The 13,912-nt window shown below is 53.9% G+C and overlaps 1 protein-coding gene across 1 annotated transcript in view; it reads right to left on the bottom strand.

Annotated features, from left to right (window-relative positions):
* Window positions 1-2,693: 2,693 nt before the first annotated feature.
* ADGRG5 (adhesion G protein-coupled receptor G5) overlaps window positions 2,694-13,912 on the bottom strand; it is a 21,681-nt gene continuing 10,462 nt past the window's right edge. The window contains exons 3-13 of the mRNA XM_081119482.1: window positions 13,719-13,820; window positions 13,430-13,508; window positions 12,616-12,772; window positions 11,906-12,022; window positions 11,111-11,224; window positions 9,546-9,698; window positions 8,770-8,891; window positions 8,256-8,524; window positions 6,914-7,031; window positions 5,799-6,076; window positions 2,694-5,502 (exon numbers count right to left, since the gene is read on the bottom strand). Coding sequence (XP_080975608.1) covers window positions 5,396-5,502; window positions 5,799-6,076; window positions 6,914-7,031; window positions 8,256-8,524; window positions 8,770-8,891; window positions 9,546-9,698; window positions 11,111-11,224; window positions 11,906-12,022; window positions 12,616-12,772; window positions 13,430-13,508; window positions 13,719-13,820 — 1,616 coding nt within the window. The 3' untranslated portion in view covers window positions 2,694-5,395. The remainder of the gene's footprint in view (window positions 5,503-5,798; window positions 6,077-6,913; window positions 7,032-8,255; window positions 8,525-8,769; window positions 8,892-9,545; window positions 9,699-11,110; window positions 11,225-11,905; window positions 12,023-12,615; window positions 12,773-13,429; window positions 13,509-13,718; window positions 13,821-13,912) is intronic.

The raw sequence follows: 13,912 nt of genomic DNA, 5'->3' as shown, positions 1-13,912 counted from the left end.
AAAAAACCCTATAGCAAATCTTATACTTTAAGGTGAAACTGTCAAAAACTTTCCCTTTGAAATTGGTAGCAAGATGCGGAAGCCCGTTTTTACTACACAGCTGTTCGATGTTGTTATGTAAGACCCAGCCCATACAGTAAGGAAAGGAGAAGAAATGAAACACAAGAATTGGAAAGAAAAAGAAACTTTATCACTCATAGATGATATGATAAGTACATAAAAGTTTTTTACAGATACACTAGAGTTTACTAAGAGTAAATTAGAGTTTACTAAGGTTGGATACAAAAATCAATATTAAAATATCATTCTGCAATACTATATAGTAGCCACAATTAGAAAATAAAAAATTTTTAAATCATTGAAAAAGGCCCTATTCACTATAAGCTGGTCCCAAATGCCTCCCAAGTCCTGGTGGTCATGCCTTTCTGTAGTCCCCTACCCTTGTGTGGGCTGTATTGACCAACTCACTTCTAATGAATAGAATATGGCAGAAATCATAAGATGTCATTTCTGATATTAGGTTATTAAAAGACTCTGGCTTCCCTCTTGGGTCCTCTGTCTCCTTCTCTCTCAGATCCCTTGCTCTGGAGGAAGCCAGCTGCCACATCATGAAGCAGCCCTGTTAGTCCCTTCCACAGTCAAGCCTTCAGGTGAGACCACAGCCCTAGCCATCAACTTGACTACAACCTGATGAAAGACTTAAGCCACAGCCGCCCAGCTGGGTACACTAGCAATGAGATACCACTGCACACTCAGCAGATTACCAGAAATTAGCAGTACCAAGTGTGGCACCAAGGAGCCATGGGAACAGTCGCTCAGGCTGGGTGGGACTGTTTTACCACTTCAGAAAACTGGCATCATCTAGTGAAGTCAAAGATACCTACGACCTGTAGCCTGGAAATTCTGCTCCCAGATATACAGCATGGAGAAGCCTATATATATGTGTGTGTGTGTGTGTGTGTATATATATATATACACACACACACACACTCTTACATATGAGAATACTCTTGGAGCATTGCTTCCAATAATAGCTCAATCTGCAGATGTCCAGCAGCAGCAGAATGGGCTATAACTTGTAGTGTGGTCCTTACTGGAATAGCATACAGCAATGAACACAGATACACAATATCTATACATGACACCCCAGATGACTCTGGCAAACAGAATTGGTGAGTTGAAGGAAGGGTTCTGTTTACACCGTCTTCCAAAACAGGCAAAACCAGAACTCTATTGTTTAGTGGTGCAGATTCAGGTGGTAAAACTATCAAAAGTGAGGAAGTGGTTCCTGTAACATCAGGATGTCTCCCTCTCCAGAGCGGGGAGCTGTGGAATGGAGGCTGGGGGTTGGGGGCTTCTGGGCTGGTGGTGACATGGGGATTTGCTCTATAATTTGTGTTAAATTGTGTGTATATCCTGTGCATGCTCTATAGTTCACAACCTTTTTAATGTTTAAAAGTAAATAATTAAATCAATAAAACTGACACACACACCACTTGTCCTTCCTTCTTGGGCTCCCCATTCAACTTAGAGACAGGCCACCCCAACGACCCAGGAGCCCAAGAATCAGCTTTGATGACTCCCCAATACCCAGGCATTCCACCTGGTGGGTTCCACCTCCCAACACCTCTCAGAGCCTGGTCCCTCCTTCGGTCCCTTCTCACCCTTCGGATTTCTCTCTTGTCCCTCCCACTGACATCCTACCCACCAAGCCCAGTTGTTTGCCCTCTCTCTCTCTCTCCCTCTCCTCTTCACACCCCAACCCCAAGCCTTTGCCAAAACGCTTATCTCCCTCCCCCTTCCCCTGTCCTATCCTATTCAACATTAAGGTCTCAGCTAGACACCTTCTTGCCAGGCCGGGTGACACCCCTCACCCTGCCCTAACACCCCCGCCTAAGGAAACAGCCAGCCCCAGGCTGCAGGCTGCAGTCTGCAGGCTCCAGGTTCCAGGCTCCGGCTCTGGGGAGGTTGGTGTTCCTGCATCCTGGGTGCCTGGGGCGAGGGAACGAAGCCAGGACCTGCCTAAGACTAGAGGTCCCCACAGTGGGGGACAGCTGGAAGGAAGGTCTGAGGTGTCTCTGAGAGGCAGCTTCTCAGCCTCAGCAAAGCTTCCGCTGGACCAGGAAGCCTGGAAGGGGCAGGGCAGGAGCCAGCATGAGAGAACCCTCCCCCCGTGGTCTTGAATAGGACATCAGCAGTGACCACGAGGGGCTGACGTTTCCCCTCCTTCCAGGAGGAACACGAGTTTCCCAGGTTGTCATTTAACTCAAGGGCCTTCTCCACAATGACTCGCTGAATGTCCTGCTCATGCAAGGGATGGGGGTGTTAGTCTATTGTGATGTACAAATTAACAATGAAATGTGACATGTTTGCACCCCCAATTTTGTTCACACACATCACACTGTTTCCATTGCCTGGTTCCTGAGTATATTGTAAAGCAGCGACTCCATTGCACACTTTCCCTCAAGCACGACCAATTTTACCTGCTCCATGTACCAAACAGCCCCTCCTGCCCGCTGGTCTGCAAACTTCCACCATCAAATATGCCCCCATCTGTTCCCAGACTCTTTCCTGTTCCTTTGGTCAATCTGTTTATCCTTGTGACAAATTTCTAAATATACAGGATTTTAAAAATTATTTTTTGTTATTACCATCTAACTTCATTGAATTGAGATCAAAGAATGTGCCCTGTATAATGTCTATTCTTTGAGATTTTTTGGAGCTTGCTTTCTAAGCTAGTATGCAATCAATTTTTAAAAAATGGTCCATAAGTGGTTGGGAACAGCCTGACTGTGGGATGCAGAATTCAATCAATGTCCATTAGGTTGAGCTTTGTACTCATGTTGTTCAAATCTTCTATATCTGGTCCAATTTTTTCAGCTTTACGGTCAACAATTAAGAGAAGCATTTGAAATATCCTATGTTGATGGTAGATTGGTCAGTTTCTCTTCATTCTATCATGTTTTTAAATGCCAGTTTTATTGAAGTAAATTTCCACGGAATAAAATTCACTCATCCCTGCCCCCATGTCCGGTGAAGCATTTCCTGGAAGTGGTCCCATCCCAGAGCCTGGACCCCAATGGGGCTCAGGGCCACATACCTGAGACCAATTCCTGGAAGTACCAGACCCATTCTGTGTCACCCTGGCCACATCCTCTCTTGAGTAGCCCTAGGCTTGGACCCTTAGCGGGGTCTAAGAGGCCAGGCCTGAGCTGGGGGTGAAAAGAGAGGTCCCAGGCAAGGCCCCGCTTCACCAGGCTGCCAACCCAGCCTGGGTCACCACTCCCCAGAGCTGCCCAAGAGAAGGGCCGGGGGTTCCTATGATCCCTTAGCACCTTATTAACATTGGAGCCACCCCAAGGCCTAGGGAGCCCTGTACAAGTCAAGGCTGGGCTAAACCAGGGGGGCTAGAATGGGGACTCACATCACCCTGATAGAGATGGGGTTCACTTTGCTTGGAGTCAGAACAGGAAAGACAGTTTCTCTGCAGGGCAATTGGAGAGATTCCATGGAAGAAGTGTTTCGTGAGCCACCAAGTATTTAAATAGAGCAGAGGATTGGAGAATGGAAGGGTGGGGTTGGGGGGACATGTGGCCACAGCAGGGGGTGCTGCATTGTGTGGGGAATATTCCTAAAACAGCCGAAGGCCAGCGAGGCTGGAGCAAAGGCCACTCTGGGAAAGGAAGTGGGAGGAGGTGGCCCAGCCAAGGGGCCGCAGAATGTGCTCAGTGAGGAGCTGGGACTGTGATGTTGAGCAGGCCTGGGCCTGGGGCTTAGACAGGTTGGCCTCTGAGACTTAGCTGACACTGTTAAAAATAATAGCAAAAATACTAATGAGAACACTAATAATCATTTGTTGAGCAGTTACTCTGTGCTAAGCCTCTTTACATGGACTGTTTTATTTAACCTTCAAAACAAGTCCTACTTATGTTCCCACCTATTTACAGGTGAGAAAACTAAGGCACAGAGAGGTTGAGTGGCTTGTCCACAGTCACTTAGTTAGCAAGTGGCAGAGCTGGCCTTTAAGCCCAGGCCGGCTAGCTCCGGAGCCCGCACCACTTACCACCTAGTGAAGGGTTCTTTGCATCAGGAAATGAACAAAGGGCAAAACGAAAGGGATCCAGCTGCAGTTCCTCCCCTGTGCCATTCAAAGTCATTAAAACCCACTTAATGGCCTGGAGCGGGGCCCTGAGGGCCTACCCCAGCCCACTGAGCGCGAGACCCCAGGAGCCGGAGTGGGCAGCTGTGTTGGGTGAAGCAAGAAACGGCTATGTGAACAGTGCTGACGCTCCTCCTCCTGGTCTCTCAGCAGGCGCAGTCCTGGAGGCAGGACCTCTCCCTCTGCTTGGTCATGTTCACAGGTGACCTCAGCATTTCCAGAGCGGTTTGGGTGCCAACGGTCTCTGCACACAGGCCAACATCGCCCCCTGGTGTGCAGCCTGGGAAAGGCTCTAGCTTCATGAATTTCCCACTTAGTCTGACAGACAGGTCAAGGGCAATAGGTGATTCTCTGCAACTGTGACCTGAGTTTGGACTTAGAACCCACACCCTAATGCCTACCAAGGGAAGTTCAGTTCTACCCAGTCATCAAATAGCTTGGTCACTGAGGCCCAGCTGGCTCAGGTGTAGGGAAAAGGGGCATTTCCCTCCTACCCCCTGGAAGCTCTATGGCCCCAGCCACTGGTCTAAATGGCCAAGGGAGACTTGGAAGCACTGGAGGGAGGAGGAGCCTCTGGGAAAGGCTGGGCTTCCTGATCTTTGAGAACGGTGGGCATGGAGTTGGGGTCATCATCATTTTGGGGGGATTAAAGGAAAAGAGGCCTTGGGCATAGGCTGATGAGGTCCCAGACAGTGGGTGGGTCTCTAAGCCCTGGGCACTGGGCCAGGATGTGGCCAGGAGGAAGGTGGCAGGGCCCAGCAGGCAGATGCAGTTAACGGGGTCCTCTATGGACCCTCTTCCTCCTGGCCTTATTCAGGCTTCACAAAGCTCTTAACCTAAGCAGGACCAGAGCACCATCAGCCTCATGTCAGATGTGGAAACCAAGCATCAGTGAGAAATGACAGGCCCGAAGTCATACAGTAAGACTCAGAGCCAAGCCTTGAAACATGGCCTGGCTCCCAGGCCAGAGCTCTGTCCATAGGCCTGGCCAGCTGGGCCCAAGCACCAGGGTGAAGTTTGCTGCCCCTCATGGGGTTGGACCTGCCCCGGAGTAGAACACCAAGGTCATTCTGGGCATTTCCCTCTGGACCCAGGTAAGCCATGGAAGTGGAAAACCTCCCTAGAGGGCACAAGGCCTATGGTGTCCAGCAGCTGGCCTGCCACCGTCACTGGTGGAAGCCAGGGCCTTGGGATTTAGGCCAGAGAGGTTGGCGGTTCCAGGCCAGGAGGTCCAGGCTACTGCATCATCTGGGAGGAGTCGAACGCCTCCCTCTCTGCCTCCGCCTCGGCCTCTGCCTCTGCGCGACACCTCTGGGACCAGAACCACAAGAAGAGGAAGAAACCTGCAAGCAAAAGGCCGGTCAGTGAGAGCAGCGGGGGAGCAGCGCGGGCCTCTCCCAGGATACAGGGACCGTCTTGGTTGGGGTGAGTCGGTCCTCCCCAAGGCCCAGGAGTAATGCTCAGAATTCCTTGCTGCTGGAGGCCAGAAGGGGTGGAGCACAGGAGCGGGAGGACCAGGCCACTGCTAGTCCAGAGGGCGCCTTTGTGTGGATTACGCAGCAGCGCCCCTTGGTCTGGGAGGGAGGAGCCCCTAACAGGCTTGTCAGGGGGCTTCCTCCAGGCTGCCCATAGAACCCACCGTAGAGAGAGTTGAAGATGGTGAAGAGGAAGAGCTGGGGCAGCAGGAAGATGCCGAAGGAGAAGAAAGCCAGGGCCCAGGTGGTGCCCAGCAGCACGGTGAGGCCCAGCACGGTGACGGTGTCCCTGCAGGCCCAGGTGCCTGGCGCCTCCTTCCGAGCCTTCAGCCTGCGCAGGGCCCACAGTGCCCAGGCCAACACCACAAGGTTGAAAAGGGTCGTGAGGCCACCATAGCCCATGACCAAGACATAGTGCACCTCAGGGTTTCGTATCCAGCACCTGCAGGGGAAGGGCGAAGTGTCAGGGTCAGTGTGGCTCTCAAGGCTGAGGGAAGCCGTGGGCTCTTGGGCCTGGGGACTGCCTCTTGAATCTGGGCCAGTGTCCCAGCTGAGTCCTCTTGTTTCTTGCCCAACTGCACACGGGGTGAAGTCTTGGGCCCAGCTTTCCAGCCAAGCCACCACGATAGGACCCACTTGCCACCCCAGCCCCCTGCCTGCAGCCCCTGCTTGCCTCTTTTCCAGCCTTTTGCTCCCCAAGACACCTTCATGAGTAGTGTTGCCTTTTCCCCAGACATTGTCACATACTTTCAGTAGATTAGCCCAGTCAATCCTCATGATGACCCTATGAGGCAGGTACGTAATCATCCCCATTCTACAGATGAGGAAACTGAGGCTCTGGTTTAAAAACACACACTAGTAAGAGACAAAGGTGGGACTTGAAGCCTCACGGTCTGAGCCGGAGCCCGAAGCAAGGTGGTGGGACGAGAGCACACTCAGGCTCAGGCCAAGCCCCACAGCAGAGCCTGAGAGCTCGAGGGGGCTGGGCCCGCAGCTGTGTGCTGCCAGGAGGCAGAGGTCTCAGAGGCCCGTGAGCGGGTGCTGGAGTCCAGGTCACAGCTTCCTGGAATTAGCTGGCATAGAACTTGAGCCTGCCCCACAGGAGACCTTGGGGACCGAGCAGAAGAAATGTGACAAAGCCCCCTGGAAACTACCCCTTGTCTAAGCAACGACCACCTCCTTGTCCCACAGCCAGTGCCTTGCCTGCAGGACACCCTGTTCAGAGCCCCAGGGCCAGGTGGTCCTTCTGCCAAGGCCAGAGAGCCCAGGGTGCACTCACATGGACATGTTCTGGAAGCCCGTGCTGTTTCCCTGGCTGCCAGAGAGTGGGATTATGCGGCGTCCATAAGATGAGTTCTTGATGGCAAGGAGGAGCAACACCAGGCAGGCTGGGACCCCTGGGGGGGGGAGACAAAGGCTCAGCATCTGTCAGGAGTCCCCAGGGATGAGTTGGCTGTGGGTCTCTCGGGCTGCTGAAACAGAATTCTCCTGGGCAAGAGGTGAATAGGGAAAGAGTCTGTTCTGAGCCCCAGCCCCTGTCCTGTGGCCCAGCTTCACAGCAATTAGCCGGGTGGACTCAGGAGGCTGTTCTCCCAGGTATGTGAGTGAGGGCTCTAAGGTGGGACGGTAGTGGCGGCTGTGGTGGTCACACTGGGGAGGTGGTGGCTGGGAGTTAATGGGAGAGAGGGCTAGGGAACAGATAGATAGATAGTAGAGAGGGGCTAGGATGGTGCTAGAGATACCAATGACAGTGGTGCCAGAGAGAGTGGTGAAGACAAGGTTGAGGATGGTGGCGATGATGGAGGTGGTGGTGGGGATGTAGTTAAAGTGGTGGTGGAGGTGATGGTGGCGATGAAGGTGGAGGTGGTGGAGGTGATGGTGGTGATGAAGGTGGAGGTGGTGTTGAAGGTGGGGGTGGTGGAGGTGATGGTGGTGATGAAGGTGGGGGTGGTGGAGGTGATGGTGGTGTTGAAGGTGAAGGTGGTGGAGGTGATGGTGGTGTTGAAGGTGGGGGTGGTGGAGGTGATGGTGGTGATGAAGGTGGGGGTGGTGGAGGTGATGGTGGTGTTGAAGGTGAAGGTGGTGGAGGTGATGGTGGTGTTGAAGGTGGGGGTGGTGGAGGTGATGGTGGTGATGAAGGTGGGGGTGGTGGAGGTGATGGTGGTGATGAAGGTGGGGGTGGTGGAGGTGATGGTGGTGTTGAAGGTGGAGGTGGTGGAGGTGATGGTGGTGTTGAAGGTGGGGGTGGTGGAGGTGATGGTGGTGATGAAGGTGAAGGTGGTGGAGGTGATGGTGGTGTTGAAGGTGGGGGTGGTGGAGGTGATGGTGGTGATGAAGGTGGGGGTGGTGGAGGTGATGGTGGTGATGAAGGTGAAGGTGGTGGAGGTGGTGGTGTGGGAGGTGGAGGTGGTGGAGGTACAGGTGGTGATGGAGGTGGCAGTGATGATAGAATAGTAATGTAGGAAGTAGTGTGGGTGTTGGCAGAGATGATGACAGGTGGTCATGGCAGTGGTCACTACGTTGAAGAGGAAGAGGAAGAGGAAGAGGAAGAGGAAGAGGAAGAGAAGGACAGGCCCAGCTGGAAGTCTCTGGAAGCCAGAGGGAAGGGAGGCTGGGCTTACCCCAGCCCACTGCGCAGAGCTTGGGCACGTATCTCCGGATGTAGATGTTGTAGACGCGCCCCAGGAGGAGGTAGAGGTTGAAGCCCTCAATGGCCATCCAGGTGAGGCAGCTGAGCAGCGCGTAGTGCAGGAAGGCGGCCAGCGCCACGCACGCCGGCCCGGGCACGGAGAGCACGGCCAGTGCGGGGCTCAGCAGGAAGGCGACGTTCAGGAGCAGCACGGACGCGTGCAGGTTCATGTGGATGCGTGTTATGAAGTTACTCTGCTTTCTGCGGGTGGGAGCATGGCCCTTAGTGGCCTGGGGACGTCGCCCAGGCAGCACCACCTCCTGGGCGCAGACACGCAACGACAGGGACACAGGTCCAGGCGGCAGGGAGCCAACAGCAGCCAGGCAGTGGGGCTGGTCTCCTGCCTTGCGGGCTCCGCCCTCGGGGGAAGCCCTTCCCACTCTGGGACCGCGTGGGAAAGGAGCCGGGGAGCAGCGGGGGCAGCCTGGCACCTGGGCAGGGGGTACCTGGAGTGGAAGTGCAGCAGGAGGGTGAGCAGCGAAGCCACGATGGAGATGCTGCAGCCCACGAGGGAGATGTACGTGAGCGGTGCCAGCAGCTCGGCAGGGAGTGGGGCTGGGGAGAGTTGCTGTGGGAAGGAAGGGGGCAGGAGGCCAGACGCGTGGAAATGCCTTCCCCAGGCTCAGCTGGAGAGACCTGCAAGACCCCACCTCCAAGCCCCCTTCCCCCCACAATCCTCACTATGGTCCTGGCTCGGAAAAAAAAGCCATGGCAGACACAGTGACTTTCCCCCCCTCCCAACTCCCACCTCCCCTTCCTCTGTAAGAGCCTCCTTCCCTCACTGTCTCCACACATGGGTGGACCCCCGCTTCTCCCACTGTGTGTGCACAGGTGCCCCGCTCCTGGCCTATCAGAGCCCTCCCTCCTCTTGCCCACAGTGATCGGTTAAAGGGTAGGTATGTGACACACTCTAGGTGGGTGGGACTCAATCGTAAGGTTTTGGTTGGTGGAATTGGGTAAGAGAAGCTCTCACTCCATTGGCCTAAAAGCTAGTAGGACATGAGGCCTGTCTTGGTGATACTGAGCCCCTGGATCAAGCCATACCTGAAGCCTAACCCAGTGTTTTCACGAACATAAACCCATAAGTTTCTTTTATTCCCCCCGAAGCCCATCTGAGTTGGATTTTCTATTCCTTACACCAGCCTTTGCCCTGCTTCTCTGTCCTGAGTGTGGGGCCTTCTGCAGCTCTGCCCACCCTCACCCAGGCCGGATGCACACATACCATGAGAACAGCAAAGTAGCTGAGGTGGTTGCAGCGGCAGAGCACCTGGGAAGGTGAGGGCTGCTCCGTGCGACAGCCCTCAGGACTCCAGACCCCCCAGTGGCGCTTGCTGGCTCCCTCCTTCCAGAAGACACAGGTCATTGTGTAGCCTTCCTAAGGGGAGATGCTGGAGTTGGGTGCATCCAAGGGGTTCAGGGGAGGGATCAAGGTCTGAAAATTGTGGGGGTCAAAGGTGACTCAACTGCACCTTTTCAACATTTAACCAGGCATCTGGCAGACCCAGATTCCAGCCCCCCTTCCACCATGGACTCTGAGAGTGACTTGGGCAAGTCACATAGATTCTCTGAGTCTTACTTTATTCATCTGCAAAATGGGATCATTTATACCAAGTCATAAGGATAGTGGAAAAATTGAAGGCAATGAGGAATGCTGAGTGCCCAGCTCTGGCCTATACAATAGGTGCTCTATAAGCAACTGTCCCTTCCCGCCTTCTCCCTGTGGGAAGCAACAGTGGTCAAGAGCCTTCCCAGTGGGGGGGAGAGAGATTTATCCACAGACGACCCTGACACCAAGCCATGTGGGTGGAGGGACAGGGGATATGGCACAGATAGTACTATGGAAAACCACAGAAGGGTAGAGGAGTCCTGTGGAGGAAAGGGACAGTTGGGGCACTGGGCCTTGGAGGACACCTTGGATTGCAATAGAAGTGGGGCCAGAACATTCCAGGTGAAGGGAACTGCAGGGGCAAAGGCCTAGAGGAATGAAAGGAAAAGGTGATGGTGAAATTGAGAGTGCAGAGAAGAGGCTGATGGGAAGATAGGGCCAGAGCGCAAAGGCTCTGGGCTTTTCAGACACGCTAGAGACAGAGCAGAGGCATCAGGGCTTGCCCACCTGCAGCCCGACTTCCTGCTTCCCATTTCAGCATCTGCACTTCTCTTGGGGACACCCCCCCCCTCCCATAAGGGCAGGTCAGATGAATCCAGCCTGATCCCTGGGCCATGTGACCCAGGCCTGGCCAATCCACACATTCCACCCTCCTGGGCACAGTGATGGTTCAGGGATGGACATGTTGCCCAGTTGGACCTTTAGGACTCCATCCTGGGACCCCGGTTTGCACTGGCAAGAAAGACCCTCTAAGAAGAGGGGAAGAAACTCTAACACTTCAGCTGCCATCTTGCCACAGAGTAGAGAGCCAAGGCAGGAAACCATTGCTGAGAGATGGAGAGAGACTGAGCCATTATGGCATCATAACAGCCCCTGGATCCAGCCATGCCTGAAGCCAGTCCAGCCCTAGACATTTTATTTACATGAGCCAATCAATTTCCTTTTGTGCTTAAGTTGGCTGGAGTTGGTTTTCTATCACTTGCAGCTTAAAGAATCCTGACTAATGCCATGAGTAAAAGCTTCTCTTTCTTATTTCTTTGGCAGGACTTTTCAAAGTGTGATAGATTCAAATAGTTTGTTTCCAAGATGGTTCCACAGGTTTAAGTTTGGTCAAACCAATGTTCACCAGGACAGTCTTACGGGGGCAGGATGGGGTGGAAATGGGGGCGTCCCCACAGTACCAGGCTTTGGTTGTGCCAGAAGCTGATGTTGATGGGCTCCTTGAGGTTGTTCACGTGTTCGTGGCCCAGCTGGGCCCCCAGGACATAGTTATTGAGCAGAGGTGAGTTGTCATTCTGGAAGGGCGACAGAAGAAAGGCTGACTGGAGGGGATATGAGGAGACTTGGATGAGGTCCCAGAGCCCCCCTTCTCCAGGCCCTCCTCCCTAGGTGAGAAGAGCAGCATGCCTTCCATATGTACAACTTGGGGCAACCTCCCGGCCTTTGCACATGCTGTCCCCTCCTGGAAAGCTGTCCTCTCACCACCCTCCTGCCCCACCTCCCCTCTGTTTAATGCAGTCCAACCTTGTACCTTCCACCTCACCACTATCTTAACACACTTTCAATACCAAGGTTAAAAGGCACCTTCTCCAGAAGCCCTCCTGGACTGCCCATTGGGAATGACCCCAATACCACCCTGACTCACCCAACATTTTGTATCTCTATGGGTATAATCAACCTTGAGCTAAAATTAAGTCTCTAAGGTCCTAGTCTAATTGTCAAGATACCAAGTTCTCTGAGGACAGGGACCTTGGGACCTTGCTGTCTGTCTCCTGCCTAGGGACATGCACATACATAAGTAGGTTTCTTCGGCCTCATTTGCATTTTATAATTGCACTTCCCACCATTCTGCTAAAACTCAGGCCCATAGAGAGGCAATGGAGGTTCAGGATGCACAGTGGGTTAGTCCCCACCAAGAGCCCGGCTGGTGGCATGGGTGCCTGCAGGGCCCATCCTCGGCCCACCACTGCACTGACCTGGAAAAAGCTAGCGGTGAAGAAATACATGCAGATGAGACGGAGCTCCCTGGGGCGTGCCCTGCAGGCCTTCTGGGTGAGCTCAGTGGGGAACTGCATGGCGTGAGGAGCCCGCGCCTGCCGAGGGCCAAAGACAGGCTGAGCCTGGGGTCCATCTCCAGATCGGTCCCAACTCCCTGTGAAACCCTCCTGACCTCACCCCAGCATTTCTTTCCCTGGAGCCTCCACCTGCAGAACCCTCCTTCTTGGCTGCACCTGCTCCCAAACTTCCCAAGATCCAGGTCTTCCCTCCACGCTGCTCTGGCCTTGAATTTGGGTTACTTGCCTCACCCAACTGGGCCCCCAGAGGATGGAGCTTCTCCCCCTGCAACCCCCAGCACCCAGGCATTCAGCAGGAGTCACACTAGGGTCTTCAAAGTAGCCCAGATTCCCTGGTCTCTCCCTCTGCTTCCACTGCCCTCCCCCCCAGACCTACAAAAGCAGAAAGAGGACACTGACTTAAAGGGGCCACAAAACATCCCATTTCTGTCATTCACATGAGGAACACCAGCCCCATTTTACAGAAAAGGCAACTCACAGCCATTAGAACAGAGCCAGGATTGGTGGGGACTGGGGATGGATGGATCCTAGGGAAAGTTCAGACCTCAAATCCCCGGAGGATTTCTGGGGTGGAGGCACTGGCCACCCCCCATCTCCTGGCCATCTCTGACCTGGGGAATCCGCTCCATAGCATCACTGTTCAGCGAGAGGCCTGCAAAGTCGCAGCCCAGCTTGAAGGCCAGTATCTGAATGGTGGGTGTCTGCAAGGTGAGGTTGTTGCCCTTGAAGGTGGCATTCAGAAGTCTGTACTCCAGACCATGGATGAGCCTGAGGGCAAGAGAGGTGACCAGATCCTGGAATGGAGGTAGGGTGAGAGGAGGTCCAGACAGCCTGGGAGCGGAAGGCTTTCCCCACCCCACACTCCTGTCACTCCCACCTGTGGACCTTTGCACACACAGTGTCCCTGGCACACTCTTACCTCCCCACCCCACTCATTTCCTTCTGATTAACTCTTGTTCAGGTCCTAGTTTGTTGACACTTCCTCCAGGAAGCCTTCCTTGGCTGTTCCCTTTTGACTGATTGAAGTACCCCCTAGTCCCCAGGCTTTCCTGACCAGCCATCAGCATTGGCCTCTCACTCAGAGTTGCTTGGCCTTTGGGTCACAGACTCTAGAGATCCCAGCCCAAGTTTTCGAGCCCCTTCCAAGAAATATGCACAGAGACCCAGGAATCTGCACCTAGTTTCCTGACATCCATGGTTCAGGGCCCCCAGCCAGACAGTAAACTTGATGAGGGCAGAGAGACATGTCTATCCTGCATCTCCAGAGCCTAGTGTCAGGCACATAGTAGGTACTCAATAAATACATGTCAAATAAATGAATTAATGGTCTATACTAGACCAATTTTGGACCACTGATTCAAGGCGCAAGCTGGGAATGGGAGGCACAGCTGCCTCTAGGTAGGCGAGGAGGGACACACAACTCACTCAGCAGAATTAATCCAGTTCCGTCCCCTTAGTGCCGCCTCCATTCCCTCCATCCACTGCTGGGGTTCTTGGGCTGCCTCTGTGGGGAGCGAGTCAGATCCCCACCTCAACTTCTGTCCACAGCTGCCCCCAAGCCCCATGGCCTGTGGGCCTTCCACCCCAGCCTGAGATACTAGTTCACCTTGCTGCTGCCCCAGGAGGCCTAAGTGCCCCCTTTCAATCTCCCTTGGTCTGAGGCCTCCCCCTTGCCCATCACAGCCAGGGCTCTGGGCTAGCTGAGCCCTCTTACCTGCTGCCCCACTCTGAGAAGTCACGAGACTTAGGCAGAGGAAAAGGGCGGTATGGCAATCCATGTCCTGAGCCAGGTCTTCCCCAAGAACCAGCTCCTGTCCTGGAAAAGGGGAACGCTGTCATCATCAAGGTCAAAGGGTGACCTCTAACTTCTTGGCATCTGGCATGTCCCAAGGATAGGACAAGCAGCAC

The sequence above is a fragment of the Miniopterus schreibersii genome, assembly GCF_964146895.1.
Source record: "Miniopterus schreibersii genome assembly, chromosome: 18".
Taxonomy (NCBI): domain Eukaryota; kingdom Metazoa; phylum Chordata; class Mammalia; order Chiroptera; family Miniopteridae; genus Miniopterus; species Miniopterus schreibersii.
This window is presented reverse-complemented; position numbering and strand designations above follow the sequence as displayed.